At 33.0% G+C, this 20,643-nt stretch overlaps 2 protein-coding genes across 2 annotated transcripts in view; both read left to right on the plus strand.

Annotated features, from left to right (window-relative positions):
• The window catches only part of LOC148624593 (cell division cycle protein 16 homolog), a 28,491-nt gene extending 23,523 nt beyond the window's left edge, over nt 1-4,968 (plus strand). The window contains exons 14-16 of the mRNA XM_088567315.1: nt 611-746; nt 3,307-3,397; nt 4,763-4,968. Coding sequence (XP_088423441.1) covers nt 611-746; nt 3,307-3,397; nt 4,763-4,926 — 391 coding nt within the window. The 3' untranslated portion in view covers nt 4,927-4,968. The remainder of the gene's footprint in view (nt 1-610; nt 747-3,306; nt 3,398-4,762) is intronic.
• A 5,030-nt stretch (nt 4,969-9,998) lies between these two features.
• LOC148624595 (uncharacterized) lies at nt 9,999-17,190 on the plus strand. Its single transcript, XM_088567321.1, has 3 exons — nt 9,999-10,298; nt 15,048-15,174; nt 16,746-17,190. The coding sequence occupies exons 1-3, from the start codon at nt 10,269-10,271 to the stop codon at nt 16,895-16,897; spliced, it is 309 nt and encodes a 102-aa protein (XP_088423447.1). The 5' UTR covers nt 9,999-10,268; the 3' UTR covers nt 16,898-17,190.
• Nucleotides 17,191-20,643: the final 3,453 nt, after the last annotated feature.

Raw genomic sequence — 20,643 nt, forward strand, 5'->3', positions numbered from 1 at the left:
TAATTATAAAATTTATTGGTTACTAGTATTGCTTACATGGGAGATTATTTGAATTACACAATGGTGGTCCAACACTGTATTATTATTGTTATGCTTATCATTCTTATTATTGTAAAAGTAAGGTTATATTGTTTGTTTGTATCTGTTCATATATTTATTTGATAATGTTTCTTTCATTAGCTCCACAATAATTCTGTATTTACCCTGTCCTTCTATTTCATTCCTCAATGATTTTGATCACATTTATTTCCACCTCTGATTTCTTTCAATTTTGTATACAACTGCAAAAAAGTTTGTAGTTATATAATTATGTAGCACTGTTGTTGTCTGTAGACACTTTTTCGTGTGATAATTTGATTATTAGATTGTGAATCTGGATAAATTTTACAACAAGGCTCCCACCCACTGAATGAAAATTGGTATTAATACTAAGGTTTATAGCCTCAATGGCTAAGAACTTTAGAACTAGGTGCCAAAAAATAAAAAAATCATCAAATTTAATTGTATAATTCTAGTATAGATCTCTATAATGAAGGGAAAATTGAATACAGTGATACTTAAATTGATAAGCAAATACTGATTTTTTTTTCTTACATTTCTTTGCTTTCAGAAAATATGAAGAAAGTCTGGAGTTCCACAGAAGAGCTCAAATTGTATCACCTCAAAATCCTTCCACTTTTTCTGCAATAGGGTACTGTTATGTTTTGATGGGTAATAATATGATGGCAGTGGATTACTTCCATAAGGTGAAGGTTTTTATAGCCCCGTATTAAGATGGGACATACTATGGTATTCTGGTGTCATCACACAATAACTCAAAAATGCTGCCACCAATTTTGTTTAACTATAGTGAATTGTTTCTATTGATTGATGTGAGCTCACTTTTGATTTTTATTATTTTCAGATTTTTCATTTTTGAGTTACTGGACTTCATTCATACAAAAATGTGCCGATTTTCTGCTTTCAGACTAGAACTCTAAAACCCTTGCAGCAATTTCAATGACATTTTGGTGAATTGGTTATTTATACTGATGAAATCTCTGTTTCTGTTGAAAATTTGTGATTTTACTATTTAGACTATATTCATAAAAAGAGGGGATTTTTACAGTTTTCAAATTTTAACTCAACAGTGATTGTTTCATTTTCATGAAACTTTGGCAAATTTGTAAATGTGAGCTTTCTCTTGATTTTTTAAAATATCTGAGTTTTCATTTTTTAGTTATAAGACTTTATTCCTTAAAAAGAGGGTAGATTACACATATTTGTGCAATAACCTGAAAATGCTTCAAGCAGATTTCAAGAAACTTTGTTGAATAGTTTATTTTTTTCTATGTAAGCTAATTTTGATTTTTACTTTAAGTCAAATGTCGGTAGCTCAAACTTCAAGGGACCATTAAAATGTGTTTGAGTTATCGGGAATTTGAGAAATTGAAGTTTGTAGATTTCCCAATATTAATTGTTGCTGGTCAGAGTTTGACTTAATCGTTAGATATGAAGTTGTGTTATTCCAGGATATTTTTCATTTGCTTTCAGAAGGTTATATAGATATGTTGACATTAAAAATGCTGTGTTTGCTCTTAAGTAGCACTCCATCTAAGAATCATATGAAATGTTATTCATAAATGAAAAGCCTACATATTTTTATTTTGTTAGAATTGCCATAGTAAACAGATATTAACATTCGGATTTCATATAACCTGTGTTCTTAGGAGATAAAAATTATATAGAATGCACTGTAGATTTCAAAATTAAGGCAGATAACTCTGTAAATGACACTCAAATACAATAGAATGTATTGGATTTTCAATGTTGATTATCTTTTAAGAGCAGACAGATTGGAATGTGAAATTACACATTTCATAATATACTCCCATAAAACAACTTAATTACAAAAATAAAAATATGTAGCCTTTTTGGGGATGTATCACATTTTTTAGATTTTGCATGATTTTTACAAAGACTACTACTTAAAAACTTTGCTTAGCCAATAATTTGTTTACACTAAATTTTCTTTCATGCTATCATCATGTTGAACTTAATCAGTACTATGTTAGATTAAAATTATCTAATTAGTGATGACTTAAATATTACCTGTAATTAACTAAAATGACACTGACTAATGATAGGGTTTCAGTTTTTCACACTTTTTATTACCCAAGATCACAAGTTGGAGTTAGTGAGGGTTATTCCTTAAGATTTATTACCGAATGGACAGACTAGTCAGTTCGAGTGTTCGAGAAATCCAATGTTATTTACGTCGATTATATAGGAAAAAAGTTTGGGACTTTTGAGAAAGCCTTAGTGTTTTAGCCATCTGAGTTTGAGCGAGTGAAGTTCGACTGTATTTCGGATTTTGCAAATTTTAATTATATGGGACTTAATTGTTAAAAATATGGGGCAATTTCCCGTTTAATTTGGCCTTGACCCTAAAATGCTTTCACCAAATGCCACCACATCATGAATTGTTTATTCTACTGATCTAGGTATTTGATATTAATTCTTTATACCCTACAGAGACAAACTTTTGGAAGTATAGAAGGCACTTTTTCCATCCATCTGTTTGTCTGCTTATGTTATCTTATAAATATTCCTATTGTCAGTATGTAAGTTATTTGCCTGCATCCATTCTGGTTGAAATATCCTTTGTTATACATTTAATCACTATCAAAATTGAGTGCTGTATCAAGCTTGAATTTTGGGATCATATTTACCCCATGTGTTCAGGGTACAAAGTCTACCAGTGTATGCTGTGCTCTGTGTAGCATTTGATGATAGTAATAGAGTTCATTTTTCCCTCTTTCCTCACTTAAAGTTTTGTACCCCTGTTCAACAGACAGGTATGTGGTATATAGTGATAGGTGTGACCAAATTCTGTCTGTTCTTTCTTCCATTATGTAATTATTTATCCATAACTCCTACACAACTAAATGGAATAAATAAAACTTTACAGAATTTTGTTGCATACTCCCATTGTTCACCTCATATTTAGGATATTGATCTAAATCAATTTGGAGGTTCAACATAGCAAAACAAGGAATTTTTTTGCTCTTGCTGTACCAAAAAATCATCTACATTGTAAAGATAATGAACAAGTCTGTGAATATTGACAAGAATTAATATGTAGGCAATGAATTTATTCTATGTGTATAGTATACAGTGGCAATAACAGAAACTTGTGTATTGTTGAAGCTAGAAATAAACAGTCATGGTGACATTTAAGACTTGCTATTAGAGATAGAAAGAAGGACGATGGGAAAGAAAAAGATAGATTCTACACTCTTAACTGATATATGTTTACAATTTCAGGCATTGGGCATAAGAAGGGATGATACATTTTCTACTACAATGTTAACAAATGTCATGGAGACCCTAATGAGTGAAATGGCACCATCAGATGGTAAGGTTATCTACATGTATATCTGTTCTGAGAAAAAAAAACCAATAAAACTTATTTAAATATTATAAGTTCAGGTCAATATGAGTTATTGCTGTCACTTTTAACCCAAAGTTGTTTGTCTTTCTGAACTTCTTATAATCCCTCTTGAAATGTTGGAGGTCTATTGTGATCATCTGTTTATCCATCAATTTGTCAGTGCATTTGTCCGTCTCCAGTTCTAATCTGCAACTCCTGTTATACCGCTGAGTAGAATTTCATGAAATTTGCTTGTATAGATTGTTTATTACATGATGCCACTTTGTTTCTGAATGACTTTTAGGGTTTCTTCATGCCAATCATAGACTTTGTCTTAGTTGACATTGGGGGAACCTTCTTCTAATCCACTGAAACAGTGAATGGAATTTGATGAAACTTTCAGATTCTTTATCACATTGCCATTGTGCAATTACTTTGTTTCTCTATCTAAAAGCTGAAATCACTTATTGGGTATCCCATATAAGTTTCTAGGGAGGGAAGCTTAGGGGTATCACCAATATAGTTTTGAGTGCTTTCGGTGATAAAATAGCATGTATATGATGATGTTTTTTCTTCTGTTTCCGAGTGTATTTTGAGAGTTTTCTGTAAAGATATGTCATGTTTATATTTAAATTTTATGATTTTTCGTTGTCCTTCATCAACTTTTCTTTAAATATCTTTATTCTTATACCAAATTTAGTCACCAGAATCGTGGGGGATTTACTTTAAAAACTGTGTCAATTATATAGATTAAGCATTAAACATGGCCATCATTGCTATTGTTAGACTTCAGGGATCAAGCCAACCAATATCTACATATACATGTACCTCAAAAACTTCAGAGATACTGGAAAATAAACCTGAGTTTCCTTCTATAGCTTGAAGAGCTGTACAAAAGGCTGCAATCCATAGAAGTCGTATGAAGACTTGCCAACACTATTTCTAAAGTGTCCAAGTTGTGTAACTACTCTTTGTTAGATTCGTTGCTTTTGAAAGGCAAACAATGATGAATTTGACAGTTTTTAGCTTATAGCTTTAAGAAATAAACTTTATTTTTGAAATGATCCTTATGACAAAGCATTCAAAAGGTCTTATAAGGTCCACATGGTATGAAGACACCTAATTAGAATTATTCCCCTTGAAAAATCAAAGTCATTAAGCTGAACTTGAAAACCATAATAAACAGAAAGAAATTCTCCTTTTGACAAGGCCTACAAAGTATTATAGACAAAAGCTTCTTATAGGTAAAATTATACATGTATTACAGTTATAACAAATTTCATGGTGATAGAAAAGAAAGAAATGGAAAAAGTATCTGGTCTTGTTTTAAAACATAGGATTATTTTTCAGATGATTTCAATGATGTGCCAGAGTTTACAATCCCTGGTAAGTTAGAGATAGAACAAGAAGAATCAACAAAACAAGAATCTGGGCTAGCTGATAGTAGTAGTATTGCATTAGCTGATAGTAGTAGTATGGTCATAGAGGAGGTGGATATGGACAGTAGTAATTAGTTTTATACAGTATTTTATCTTTATTAAATACTCTGTATTTTATTGTTGTTTTATTACATTGGTGGAAGAGAATAAAAAAGGAAGAATGATTGGTTAGTCCCCTATAAACTAAGGGAATCTTAGTTGTGAAACTTGTTTCTCATCCATCCTTGTTTATGAACAATAAAATATGTTTAAACTAATGAACTATAAACTAAGACAGGAACATATAATTCAAATTGGCACATTTAAAGTCCAGAAATAGGTTATCTGTGGTGTGTTTAATGTGAAGTAATTAGTGACCTACCAGGGACTTTTGCCAAAGGGGACTTCTGTCTGTACATCAGTCATGCAAATCGGTTTTCTACACTTTTTCACCATGCTTGCAGATATACATTCGTTATTTGGTTCATTGCTTTACCATGTCGGGTTATAAATCAAGTTTGAATTTTGTTATGATTAATTTGTTGCTGAGTTATGGCCCTTGGACTTAAAGAGTAATCAAGGGAACCAAGGTTATAGCGGTAATCAAAAGAATGCAATCCAGAGACAAAGACCAGACATGGAAAACAGACATACAAAACAAAGAACATAAAGTAACTAAAATCATGCAAACAAAATAACAGAAGCAAATGAGCAACTCGGACTCCATTAAAAACTGGGAGCATGGACCAGGTGCACCAGTATGGTAAGCGTCCTCTGCTTTTCTAGAAACACCCGCCAAGTTGCTCATAAAAAGTCAAGTCCGAGTGTAGACAAACGAGGAAAGGAAAGCTATGACTCGTTGAATAAATCAGTTTTCATGGTGCAGATGGATACTTCATAACGATCCACGAGTTCATGATGTTGACCATGAAACTTTTGTAGTGATGACTTCAATCTTGTAGCAACATAACCCTGTTCCAGAAGCCTATTTGTTAGAGTTCTAGCACGATACAAAGTCTGCGTAGTTTCGGCAAGCTCTGGCATAACGTATGAGTTGTGATATGAACACTCCATACGCAGGTGCTGAAGGGATGTTGCCACAGATGAAAGGAAAGTTTACAATTCTGAATGAAAAGTCATCACGTTAGTCGTAAAGTTTGGTCAATAGTTTTTCTTTACCATCGATTTCTAAGTGTAGGTCAATATATGAGGCTGACCTTACAGTGTCTGTAGTATCCCTTATCTCAAGTTCTTTGGGGTAGATATGATGTATCAAATCCCTGAAATTAGGATTGTTTAAAGATTGTACGTCATCTATATAGCGGAAACTGAGATTAAAGGATCTAGCCAAACGATATTCTTTCTTTCGGATCAAATCGGCTATAAAGTCAGCCTCATAAGAGTGAAGGAATAGGTCACCAAGTAAAGTAGCACAATATGTTCCCATTGGAATGACCACCATTTGTTGAAAAACACGTCCACCACACTGGACGAATATGTTGTAGATTAAAAATTTCAGCATTTTGTAAACATCTTCCTCTTAAAAACTCAATTTTCTGCCCTTTTTCTCATGCATGCTGATCTAATACACATTTGATATATGGTACATTACTTTACCATAAAAAGTTACATGTCAAGTTTGATTTTTGTTTTTAGTCTTAATTTTTTTGCTGAGTTCCAGTCCTTGAACTTATAAAATTCATGTGATGACTCAGTTTTCCACACTTTTTTTTGTCATGCTTACTGATATACATTTGATATTTGTTACTTGTTACATTGTTTAACCATGAACAGTTGAATTGTTTTTCTCCGACCATTGATATTTTGCAGAAAATTACTGCAGACTCAAGTTTTCCACAATTTCTTGTTGATAAATTATGCATGAAGTTTGCACTCTGTCCTTTGACAGATTTTTCTTCCAGTAGGGGACTTTTTATTGCCATGTAATACTAGCAGAATATTTTTTCCTTGGAAAAGAGCATGAAATTTTTCTGTGGTGCCTCAAAATGGAATGTTTAGAGATGAATTTGTAATGAATGACATATTTTCCTATAAAAGGGGGAGTGCCAAGCCTCTGCACCCTCCCCCTTGGGTCCGCCACTGCAAGGATGTCTAAAAATTGATTGATTTTAAATTTTTTTAAGTTTCCTCCATAAGTCAGAATCATTTATAAATTTCTTTTTACAATTTTGACACTTCTTTTAAAATTTCTGTATTTTTTTTTTAAATCTTCAAGGACATAAGAGGAACACTCATTGCATCTTGTGAACACTTTGAATCAGCACCATTCTATCTATTTCTGTTGAATTTTGTCTAGATCATTCCCTCTGGGAAAATCTGGAAATTTATCGAAGTTCAAAGGAGAAGGTTCGGTTATGGCAAATTTTGGCCTCTAAATTTGAAATTGTTCAAAAATAAAGATTTTTTTATCGTTTTTGTACACATTAGTGTTTATACCAGGTAGTTTGATAAGGTTTAGACCAAAACAGAAACGCATCTCGTCATTGCAGCACCAACAAAATTTCCTAAATGATGAAATATCTATAAAATCTCAATATTTCGGCATATTTTTGACGGTTTTTGTGGAAAACAAATGTGGCCACATGCGTGTTCATTCTTTATCTTTATATATATTGTGTAGTATTGTGGGATACAACATATATGTTATTATTTCGGATAAACACTGATGTGGTCACTTCTGTTTTAGGCAAAAAACCATAGAAGAATATGTGCAAAAATGCAACAAAATTGAAGATTTCACTAATGTTGTGTTAACTTCGACCGCTATTAGGTCAAAAACATTCATGATATTGCTAAAATCGGCAAAGATATATTTACTACAACCATTATAATTTCAAATAAACTAACTAGTAAAGACCAAAACAAATCATTCAAAAATGTTGAAAACTGATGCCAAAATAGGGGTTTGCCGAACCTTCTCATTTCTATTCAGAAGTACTCTGTTATGAATTTTGATAAACATTAATGTTGTGACGAAGATAAAATATTTCCGAGTTTATAGGTAAAGAGTACGATCAAGATTACAGGCCCTTTGGTCTACTTCATCCTTGTGAACACTCGACAATCTATTTACTTTTACCGAACTTGGTTACTTAATTTCTGCGGTCCATTTTAAGACGGTCTAAAAAAATTAGGTTGTATAATGGTATGTTGCTATCTCTCTCCGTGTCATCAACTGTGATATCGGTATCGTTCGTGTCGTCGTTGTCCATAAACAATTGGTTTTCGTGTAGAATCTATATAAAATTTTACAAGGTTTCTAACCAAACAAGAAATGTTGGTGTTGATTTTGGGGGTAATGGCTCCAACCGTTTTGAACATTTGACTACATGTATAAACCACCACTAAAAGAAATGGATGTCTCTAATATTCTATACCAGAAAGGACATGTAGACGGGTTGAATTTGGAGGTTAAAACTTGGAACCATTAGGGATGATGGGCCAAAATGGACAAAAAACAAGCATTTTCCTGATGTCTGGGCAATCATATAAATAAATGGATCTGTTTGAAATTGTACCACAAGGTGTCATACCAACAAAGGAAAGCGAAAACCGATTTGGGAGTTGTGACTTGGTCCAATAGTATTAACGGATCTAAAAGGACAAACAAAATACAAATATTTTGCTAATATTAGGATGAAACTTTAATAAAAATAAAAAGATATATATAATTGTACTACAAGGTGACATACCTCCAAAGGAAGGTTGGCATTAATTTTGGAGGCTGTGACTCGATCGAACCATTTATAAATGAGAGGCCAAGAAGGGACTACTTCGATTCTTGTCAAATTCTTATCGCGTGTCAATATCTTATAACAATCAAAAATAGATTGAATGTTGTATCCAGACTTGTTCCAACTATTCATGTTTCTGTGGTCGCACCAAGCTGTGCTCTGCAAAGCATTTGATTATTTTAAAGATCAAAACATAACACAAGCTTGTACTTACTAGAAAAAAAATCCAGATTAAAAATCTAGTCACTTGTCACACGGGGGAATTTTTATCATTTACGTTGCATTTATAATTATAAATAGTAATAAGAGATAGAAAACCAATCTTTTTGTAAGATTTTCAGCCCTTTTAGAGTGAATATCTTTCAAAATGTATTTACTTTAAAATTATAAAATTTTGAACTTGCATCCCTGAAGCAGTTATTGCCTCGTAAAAAATAAGTACGTGATGATTACATCACGTTTGTTTAAGAATATGCACCTTTAAGTTAACAGTATTGTTCAATGATGTCGGTCAGATTGGGATTGTTTTTGGGGGTTATGGCCTTCACCGTTTAGTAGTTAGGAGTGGATTTGGCGCTACTCCGTGGATGAACTAAAACAAATGCAAAATCCAACAATGATTGTTGTTGTTTTAACCTTTATGTTTAAAAGCAAGCGGTTTAAAAAATATGCAGCCCGACTGACATGTACTTGATGATGGGAGCAAGTCTCTGTGACTTTACAATTAACTAAAGCACATGCGTATTGATCTCTATTGAGTTCACACCACTAAAATCAGGTATTAGAATTTTTATCTGGCAGTAACTTATGACATTTTAGTCCATAAAAATTGACTTGTGTGTACATCTTTCCTCTTCAAAATTCCAAATAAGATTGTTTTCGTTCATATTTGGTAAATGATGCAGATTTTATAAGAGCGCCAAAAAAAAAAAAAAAAAAATCTTGTATTTTTCAACCAGGTTCAACCATAATAGAAATTACCTTTATGTTTATATTACGTGAGAGAAGGTCTGTTCTTGTGATTATTAAACTAATTATCGTCGAGTAAATTTTCGACTTAAAAATCACCTTATAGCAGAACTTGTAAATGGAAATTTCTACATGAGCGTATGGAGTTTTGTCACGCTTTTCTACGTATGACCAATCGATTGACAACCGTGTTCTAACTAGTGACCAAGCTTTGGTTCGACCGTGTATTGTCTTGAGCTAGCAGCATTACTAGATTGTCCTGAATAATCATTACCATTAACAATTAAATCCCCCGGTATTTCCTCCATCTCTGATCCTAACTATTTTCCAAGTTATGTAGGGCAATTAAAGAAATCATTGTCATAAACACTGTTACAAATTGGGCGTAGCTAATGTATTGATTTTTTAGCCATATATAAAGTCCGTAACATAAAAATATTTCCTATAATTAAAAAATGCAGTAGCGACACACCTGCATAGGAAAATCGGAGGCAAGATAGGGAACTACTTGAAACCGCATTTATTAAGAAAAAAAAAAAAGGCTTCAATAACGCACACCTTTGATGCGCTGACTGCCTTAAATTGATGTTGTCATAGAAACAGGAATCTAGACTTATAAACATACAACCTGATGTCGTGATCAAGAGAAAATTGACAACCATTAAATAACGGTCGTATAGTAGGATTAATAAGGACTTAGTCGGATGGCTTTGGATGATAAATCTCTGTGGATATATAAAAAATGTAAGTTTGAACGTTTTTTGTGTACATCTAAAATATAAAATGCTCTTCTGAGGGGACATCTCCGTAGATATAAAATAATGGTGAAGGGTGTGGTCTTAATATATAATTTCATTTTTCCTGTAAAACTATATAAAATGTTGTCAGGAGGAAGGAGAAAAAGAGAGTATTTTTATGTTTATTGAAATAATTTCGCTTTCTACTCTATGGTTCGCTGTGTCGTTAAGTACTACAATTGTTTTGTTGTCGTTGTTTTATCTTTAAATTTCTCTTGAGTATGAACAAGAGAAAAGATGAAATTTTAATAGTGATTTAGAAAGTCACTGATACCGGGGTCCTCATTATTTTCTTCCATAACTATTGTTTTGGGTATATTGTAAGCCGAAAAACAGTTCCACTGATTAAGTATCTTTAGCGACAACACATTCTTTTGACTGGCTCAAAAGATATATATATATATATACATTGTATATGAAAAAAAAAACGAAGTCCAATACTTAGGAGACGCGTGTCTCATTGCACGAACATTGCGAAACAAACAAAGACACACACTCAAAAATGTGACATTATGAAAAACAGAAAATCCAGACAGATTGATGAAGCCTAACATCGAATACTTTGAAACAATCGGTAAGAATACATACATAGAAGTTTAGCTTTTCATATCAATTAGAAATAGAGATGACAATTTTTATTTTTTTATTGGTTGGAAGATTAATTTGTGACCAAATATTCATCTCTAACAGGACAGTCTACCACAACAATTTTTGTGGTAAAGTCCAATATGGTTTCAGGGGCGGATCCAGACACTTTGAAAAGGAGGGGTGCAAGTCGAGGATCCTCAGAAAAAGAGGGGTGGTATAACATTTACAATTTTCTGTCAATTTTACACATGAAAATGACAAATACTCTTATAGAAAGGAGGGGTGCCAACCCCCTGCATCCCCTCCCCCTGGATCCGCCACTGGGTTACTTGAACCACAAACTGCAATACTAGATCTATGCTAGGAATGAGCAAAAGTTGTGATTTCACACAACTGCTTCATTTTATGGGTTTTTGCTCCTTATGTCATCGGTCTATCACTGGAACTTCTCTACTGTTTCTGAACACTACACAAAAATATAGTCCAAATGTAATTACTTTTATATCATTCAATACCTCTTTTATGACAAGTAAATATGTTTCTTGCAATTTATCTGCTCAATAATATTCTATTATTTATGCAAATTAAATTAAATTAATATCTAGTCTTCATATCAACTCAAGATTTGAGGGGATACCTTTTTGGCCTTGAAAGATATTTAGTAATAAATTTACATTTAGGGAATTTATTTCTTGCAGTAATGTGTCTGGAAGGATAAATTGTGTTAGATATTTTCATTTTAACACACTAATAAGTCAAATTATCCATCCTATCATTAATATTTTACCATTTGTAAACAGGAAGTGAAGAACAGTGATTTTAACCAAGAAAAATTGGCAGGAAAATTCAAATTGATAAATGTGTCTATTCTTTTTTAAATCTTGTGTTGAGGAAATTGTTCTCCTAAACTGATATTGGTTTTATCTAAGTATAATTGTTATGTAGGGTAAATACTCTGTTAATATAGCTTTTGAATGTAAATGCACTTTAACTTTTTGATAGATTTAAAATTAGGGAAAAGGGTGAAATGGAACAAAAATTGTAAACATGTGTGAAGTTGGATCAGTAGTATAGATTGCCTTTCAGTTTATATGTATTAAAAAGGACATTTCTTAATATTGTTTTAAATGCAATGTATGATTACAATTTTATTTATTATCATATAATCTTTGAAATTTTGTCAATGCTACAATTTTCACAAGAATCAAAACAGCCAGTGCTATTAGCACTTTGATTTTTACATTAGGATGAGTTAAGAATTCTGATGAAAAACACTACGTGTTGTTTTAAATTTAAAATTAATTCTGTAATTGAATTTGAATTTTATCTAATTCATAAGGAATTTCTATACATTTTTTGTCATAAATTATCTATAGATATTGGAGATTGTTCGATTGGATGTTGTTCAAAATGTTAAGATACGTAAATGGTTACCGAATAAGTTATATTAAGTTAAAACAACAAATAAAAAGTGTCAGTTAACCAAAGTATAAATAAGGGAAAATCATTAAAAAGCTACCTAGAATATATTACTTATATGAAATCTTCAGGAAAAAAAATACCTCCACGAATGGGCATGGACGACGGGTAACCAACCAATCGAAAGTCTGCATTTGTTACAAGCCGTGAATAAATTGCTTGGAACAAGTCTCGATTATATTCTAAACGAAACTGACAAAACTGGGAAAACTTAACATAACTCTATGTCAAACGGAAGAAAAAAAAAACCGGAATGGATTAATGATGCTACCGAATAAATCATTAATTTGTTATGGTACATATAACACGAAACCACCTGTAAATCCTGATTTTAAGCATTCGAAAATAAAGCATATGTACACAGAAGTCTAGAATGATTAGATGGCTGTAGAAAAAAAAGAAATTTGAATTCATTGTTGCAAGTTCCATGCGAAAAAAATATTTGATGACCGAGTTACGTTAGTAATCGAGTTTTGACTCGCGAAAAAATGTTTATTAACCAATAGGAACTTTTAGCGATTTCTGCTACACTAAAATAAATCGATCAAGTGTAGGTGATACTACTTTTCTTTGTCACTGTTCGGGATTTAGAAGTTCATCAGGGGCGGATCTGGTCAGGTAAACAATGGTAAGACGATTTTCAAGTTAGAATTTGTTTAAAATCAAGAATCCATGGAAAAAAATCCCTGTTTTTTGTGGGTGGGGTGGAGACATATACTAGTCTTTGGATTCGCGCCTGTAAGTGTTAATTTAAGGCTCGAATTTTCCGCTTCTGAAAATTTAATTGCACGGGTCATGGCAAATTCAAAAAGTTATATTGAACCACGTTCTATATTTTAGAGGCTTACTTTTTAGTTTGATTTTGAAGAATTATCATAATTCAGTTACCGTGAATTTTATTACTTTGTTTTCAGGACCTCCCAGAGCTTATTTAAAGGTGCGTTTACGCTTATTGAGAAATGTTTTTAGATGTTTGTGATATCAATACCCTTGGTGCAAAAGCTTTTCTGCGAGAAATTCATTGCGTTCATTAAAATCTGACACTTTATTACAAATACAAGCAAAATGGATAAGTTGTGAAATATAAATACCATTAAAGGGTGCTTCAGGAATATCACCATCTAGGAATGGGAAATTATGTATAGGAAAGTCAAAATCATCTCTTTTGTTATAAATTCTAGTGTAAAGGTTTCCATTTTCTAGTGTAATATCTTAATCAAGAAAAGGTTTACGAGTACTATTATTATTAGACTTAGCCAGCCTAAGTTCTTTGGAGTAGATATCTTGAACATATTTTTCGAAGTTAGGATTATTTACGGCCAAAATATCATCAAAGTATTTAAAAGTATTCATGCAACAGATGATGTTTTGAGGGATCTTTAAATAGTTTAGCCATGAACTGTGATTACTAAAAGTAGAGAAACAAATTGGCTATAAGAGGAGCAAAATTAGTCCCCATTGGAATACCAACAACCTGTCTGTATAGAGTATTACAAAATCGAATATTTTCAATTAAAAAATTAAAGCATTGATTTCATTCAAGTATGTCCAATTGATGCATTTATCCCGTCTTCAATCACTAAAAATGCACTGTAGTCATTACCAGAAACGAATTGAGAACCAGATTTATCAAAGGATCATTCAATTAGATATGGCATTTTCTTCTTTGAATAGGTAATGTGACAGCGCTGTGTATAGGGTAGAAAAGTTAAAATTATCAAAAGAATCGTACGAATCTTGAGAGTTCTGAAGTCGAACTAAAAATGAGTTTTTAACACTCCCAAAATAGCTTACACCTTTATTTTCATAGGATTTATTGTAATAGTAAATAAGGAAGTTTTTAATAGTGGTTAAAGTAAAGGTTAATAATTATTTAAAATATTAGTATTAGAACATCTACTGGAAAATGAAATAAAACGTGATGTGAATGGCTTTTTTGTGAATATGAGGTCGGAACGGTCATATGAAGTATAAATTTTGAAATTAAATTATATTTTATTAATATTAAATATCACGGGATATGAAGGTTAATATTTTCTTAGGTACGACGATAAAGTTCCGTTTTACTTTATTTACGCCCGTGATAAACTGGCCATATCGGGCCGTAACCGAACATTTCCCCAACAAGTATATTTAACTTAATTTTGAAATCAAATCCAATCAAATAACTTTATACAAGAAATTACTTCTATTGTAGGTCTATATACGTGTTGTAAGTTTGAATATCATAGGATATGAAAACCCATCGACTTTAATAATCAACTGAAATACAGCAACACAAACATATATTGAATTACTTAATAAAAGTAGGTGAAACTTGATATCGTATGGCACAGAACTGTATTTTGTCGGCTTCGGTGATCAAATCAGAATTAACACTGTTATATCTCCCATAAACGAAGTATGTTGGTCACAGTCTGTTTGTCTGCCCGACTTATCCGTTTTTTACTCCCTGGATTCTTTTGAATATATGAAGACGTGTCCATTTTTTGGAATATCGGTTTTGATTACTGTTATAAAATTCATGGTTACTGGAATAATTTGTATGCAAATATACATGCTTAAGTGGGGTATTGGTCCCAATTTTAAATGACCATTTTTATTACTGCATGTGTCTTTAACGTTCTAGCTCTATGTCATGGGCTGTTCATCATCACAGTACAGTAACCGTAAAGTATACAAGAAACACAGACAGGATGATTATTCAACATCAGGAGACGACTCCCGAGGCGTTCCTGATGGGCAAGAATCTTTTCGTAAGAATATATATACATATTGAAATTTTTAATGTATTTACCTGATACGATACGTTCACTTGAAAGTTGTACACTCCAATAAAAGTTGATGAAATCGAACCGAAGGATCATGCAACAATTAGCGCGATTTCCTTTCAATTGATAAGGTTAATTCTTGACAATAGCAATTGTTTGAAATCGGTCTACCGCAAAAGTAGTCAAAGCAAAATATTCCCGTTGTCATGAATGATGTTCGAGAAAAGTCATTATTGTTGCTCATTCTTAGTCATTTGTGAAAAATCACCATGCTGCATCTAGAAATCATGAACGCTTTGATCGTTACGGAGTGGCCATCTCCACAATGAGAACAGTTTTGTGCACAACGTCGTAGTTGCGTATGCTCCTTTTTCGTTTTGACTCGGCTTTTCTTTTGATTTATTTGTCTTACTTATCGCGTAGTGTCTTTTTTGTTGGTGGTCCCGTCAATATATTGATTGCTCGGACGTAAAACCCCAACAATCAATCAATCAACTAAATAATGTCTTCCCTGCGAATCGATTTTTTTGCTTTTCGTTTACTTTAATATTAACCTTATTACACATCACCAGACATAATTAAGTGTGGGATGGCAGCTTGTTGTAGTCATTAGCGGGATATTAATATCTAACACTGTTACTAACGAAGGTCATTTATATATATATATATATATATTATTTCGAAAAAAAGACGAAATATATTGATTATAGTCGGCGTCACATAAATAACATACTGTTAAAATTTGAATAAAAATATTTTCTACGACTTTATTGACACCTACCGTCGTTTAAATTGTCTTAAATGACTTGCTCATTCGTTTAGCCAAACGGCTTCTCCCTAAACATTGAATCGTTAAATTCCGGTCAGATTTTAATTCTGGGTGCCAATATTTACATTGTAAAAAGTCGGCCATGTTTACAGTGATCGGGTTGCTAGGAGATGTTGTTTACGTTAAATGGTTTGTCCAAAAACCGAAGAACCCAGAATGCACTTCGGCGTTATTTCGGATATCTCGGATTTATTTTACGCGAACAACGTACAATACCGAGAAGTTGATCAAGCAGACGATTGTCACCGGAGTTCGACAGGAACTTACGAACTTCGTTTGTAAACAAATCGTCCCGTAAAAACCAACATGGCGGATATTAGTATGGGATTTTCCCGTAAGGATTTGTTACGCATGATTTAAGCTTATAAGCGACTTGTTTTTGAGAAGCTGTTTGGCTAAACGAATGAGCAAGTCATTTAAGACAATTTAAACAACGGTTGGTGTCAATAAAGTCGTAGAAAATATTTTTATTCAAATTTTAACAGTATGTTATTTATGTGACGCCGAGTATAGTCATTTAGAATTATGTTAACAAAATATAAATTGCCGACCTGTAATCAAGCAATAATCGGTAACTATTTACACCTCAAAACCATTGATATGTGTTCGATTAACGGATTAAATCAATTGATTACCTTAGATTTTGATCGATTACTGATTGCATGATGAGTAACTTAATGACTAAATATGTGTGTGGATATGATTTGTAACTTCCATTTTTATGTAGATGGAATAGACCCACAGAACAAGTCTAAAACCAAACCAAAACCGAAGAAACCAAAGGGCATTATGCGATCCATGTCCAGCGAAATACCATCAGGAACAGACATAACAATGCTACGGGCCGGAAGTGAAGACGATTCCAAAGAAATCATATAGTGATGATTGACATACTGAGGGAAATTTACGGTCAACGTTTTAACTAATACTACCAGTATGTCAAAGCCACCAACATTTTTTATGTGTGTGTGATACATTTGTATATGTTTCGTGTTGAAAATGTCGCGGTACTTTTTTGTGAATTGAAGTTAGTGCTTATACATATCAAATGAACTTCGAGTGTATGGATGCTACAGATGATCCATGCATTAGAATTCTATGAATATTTTATAGTGATATGTGTTTCTATGGCAACATGTAATTTATTAATACAAGTGTCCTTATTGTTATAAGTGTTTGTAAATAGTTATATATAGGAAATCACACACAAGGCAAAACAGAATTATTGGCTGTCGAGAACCTGAATCTCTCAAATGGAACACATCCACCTTATGAATATTTAAAGTTAGGAATAAAAGAATATTCCAGCAACCCTATCTGCTACAGTTCTTGAAATATAGGTCAAATCGTCAAAAATATTAAATCAAAGTACTCGTGCACTGAATCAAGTTATATCGATCGCTTGAACTTTTATGCATAAAATAATCATCAAATTGCAAAAAAAATGGATAAAAGGAAAATACGGGGATCGAATTCAAACGTATCTTAACACAAGCTTAATATAATTATAAATGTTTAATATTGAACTATTTGTTTTATTTTTATTAATTCACCTTTCTGATTACGAAACACACACACACACACACACACACACACACACACACAAATGCGTTATGCATCGTAGCAGTGCGCCGGTTTGGGTAATATTCAGGTTCGATATCGGGTTACACGGAACACCTAGATGACTGTATACAAAACTATCGGACATAGCGCATAATTGAGCTACAAACTACTAGCTGGACATGCATTCCCAGTTTTTTTGTTTTAATTTTCAGGTCAAAATTCAATTTATCGACCTGTAGGTCGAAACCGTTTTTTAAATCATTCAAACTTAATCCACAATCATTGAAATAAATCATATCCTTAGATACATGTCCTCATACGTTATGCCAGAGCTTGCCGAAACTACGCAGACTTTTTGCATCGCACTAGAACTCAAACAAACAGGCTTCTGGAACAGAGTTATGTTGCAACAAGATTGAAGTCATCACTACAGAATTTTTATGGTCGTAATCATGAACTCATGGATCGTTATGATGTATCCATCTGCATCATGAAAACTGATTTATTCAACGGGTCATAGTTTTCCTTTCATCGTTTGTCTACCCCGGCCTTGTCTTTTTATGAGGAACTCGGCGGGTGTTTCCAGAAAAGCAGAGGACGCTTACCCTACCGGTGCACCTGGTCCATGCTCCCAGTTTTTAGTGGAGTCCGATTTGCTCATTTGCTTTTGTTACTTTGTATGTATGATTTTAGTTACTTTTTGTTCTTTGTTGTATATGTCTGTATTCCATGTCTGGTCTTTGTCCCTGGATTACATTCTTTTGATTACCGCTATAACCTTGGTTCCCTTGATTACTCTCTCAACTAGCTACATGTCCCTGTTGATAAGCTTTATAGCTCAAGTGCTACAAGTTATTCCATAGACATCTATGTGTGATGTAAAAGCGCTTAGTTTCTGGGCACCTAGCTACAGAGACACGTACATTAACAGAAACGATAATGTCTTATAACATAATTTCACCAATCGTGTCTGGCGCAGGAAACATTATAGCCATGCACTTTTAAGCCCTTGACCACCTAAAACTCTATCATAATAACATACAAATGACCAGAATAGCCAAATAGATTGATTATTTCAAAAAGCAATAGCACCAGACCCAAAGATGACACAATTCCTGAGAAATGCATTATCGAAATTCTATGCCATCGTCTATGCGAAGATACATTTTTTTTTGTCATCTGCAGGCTTCCGATGTCACGAGGCGGTACCTGTAATAAAAATACACGATACCGTGGGTGATACGTCAGGATGGTTTCGTGGGTTAAGCTACCTTTTGTAAAAAAAATAAAATGGCCAAACGATGAGGGCAAGTAATAGCCTGAAACCCCTTTCTCTTCATACAAGTTTCTTGATCGCGGAACCACTGCCCCTTTTATCCCCCATGGCCTGCATAAAATACCTGAAGACAGCTCTTCCAATTGGTACTCAGCATTCTTCTTCATATTTCAATATTATGATTGATGACTTTTTATAATCTGGCAAGGTTTTCATTTCTAACTAAACATCAAATGGTTTACCATGCGTCTAAATATGAACAGACAACTTGAATATATCGACACTAAACGACTGGTTTAATCGGGTAAATGCATAGAAATAAACAGGTACGGTACTGATAAGATGTTAGAGGTCAACTATTTTTAATTGGATCGTTGTTAATAAAAACCAAAGTAATCAACATATTTAGTTCGCAGTAAAAGTTGCTTATTGGTTTTTTAATTGGCCTGAATAACATAGAATTAAATTTGATATATTAGACAAACCTCCAAAGTGGACCTTACTATCTATATTTGCACCTTAATGGGGAATGCCAATGGGACTTTTTTCCTGCGATAGTGTAAGGTAATTGCAGACGCTATCAGGTTTTACAAATCTAAAGGCTCTGGTGACAGCTATATCAATTCTGTTCTTCGATCTAAATCGATAAAAAAAAAAACCCTCAGGGGCAGTAACTTCTAATCGGAGTCTTTTTATTACTCAACTCAGTCGAACCGTTTGTGGGGCCGACTATAAGGATCATTTTATCAATTAAAAGTTTCTATCGATAATAGTTTTCTAGTTTTTGGCGAATAATTATAAAAAGGTAATTTTCGCCTTTTAAGGATAATAACTCTGATAAGGAGTCACCCTACAACTTTTGGCGGAACTTATCAAGCCAAATATTGGAAAAAGAAAATTTTTCTCTCTTTTTCATATTTTTCGGAATTAATGGGCTACAAGTTGGAAAATGGGCGTTATCATTACAATTTGTAGAAAAAGCTTATTATGATTCAGATGTCAATCTGTTCCTTTTGAAAATCTGTTTTTAAATAATTAATAGGATAGGTTTATCTTAAATCGTTTTGGTGTAAAAGGGGTACTAAATTGGGCCACACCAACGAGTTGTATGGAATCAAAGGGGCCTCAACCGAAAAAAAAATCGATTTTAAATCAGATTTCAAATATGATATTGGATGTATACAATTTTCGAATTGTATGGGCATCACACGAAAAAAAAATTCGACCTGTTTATTTTCGGTCCAATTTTGAATTTTTCCATTGAATTCCTTATGTAAATCCCTGACCGTGCGTGTGTGTGTGTGTTTTTTTTTTAAATAAGATGTCATATATCTCTTACCATTTCCCTCTAAAAAAGTGGCCACACCCTCAAATAATAACTTTTAATTGTGTTGTCCGATTTCGATTTTTTACTGGATTCCTTTTGAAAATCCCTGCCATCATTTTCACTCAGATTTCGGATATATCTTACAGTTTTTGAGTTGTATTGGATCAAAGTGGCCCCACAAAGAAAAAAATCGACTTTTGGTCCGATTTTTATTTTTTTCCCATTGAATTCCTTACGTTAATACCTGCCAGTGTGTTTTAGTTTATTTTAAATAAGATGTCAGATATCTCTTACGGTTTTCGAGTTATAGGGGGCCAAAGGCCAAGACCCCAAAACATTGATTTTTGATCTGATTTCGAAATTTTTTAATAGGATTTCTTATAAAAATTCCTGCCTTTTTTCAATCAGTTTTAAGATAACCTGTACGGTTTCCGAGTGATAAGGAGTTAAACGGACCAC

The sequence above is a fragment of the Perna viridis genome, chromosome 2 (assembly GCF_037379345.1).
Source record: "Perna viridis isolate PV_CMFRI_1.1 ecotype Kerala chromosome 2, ASM3737934v1, whole genome shotgun sequence".
NCBI lineage: Eukaryota > Metazoa > Mollusca > Bivalvia > Mytilida > Mytilidae > Perna > Perna viridis.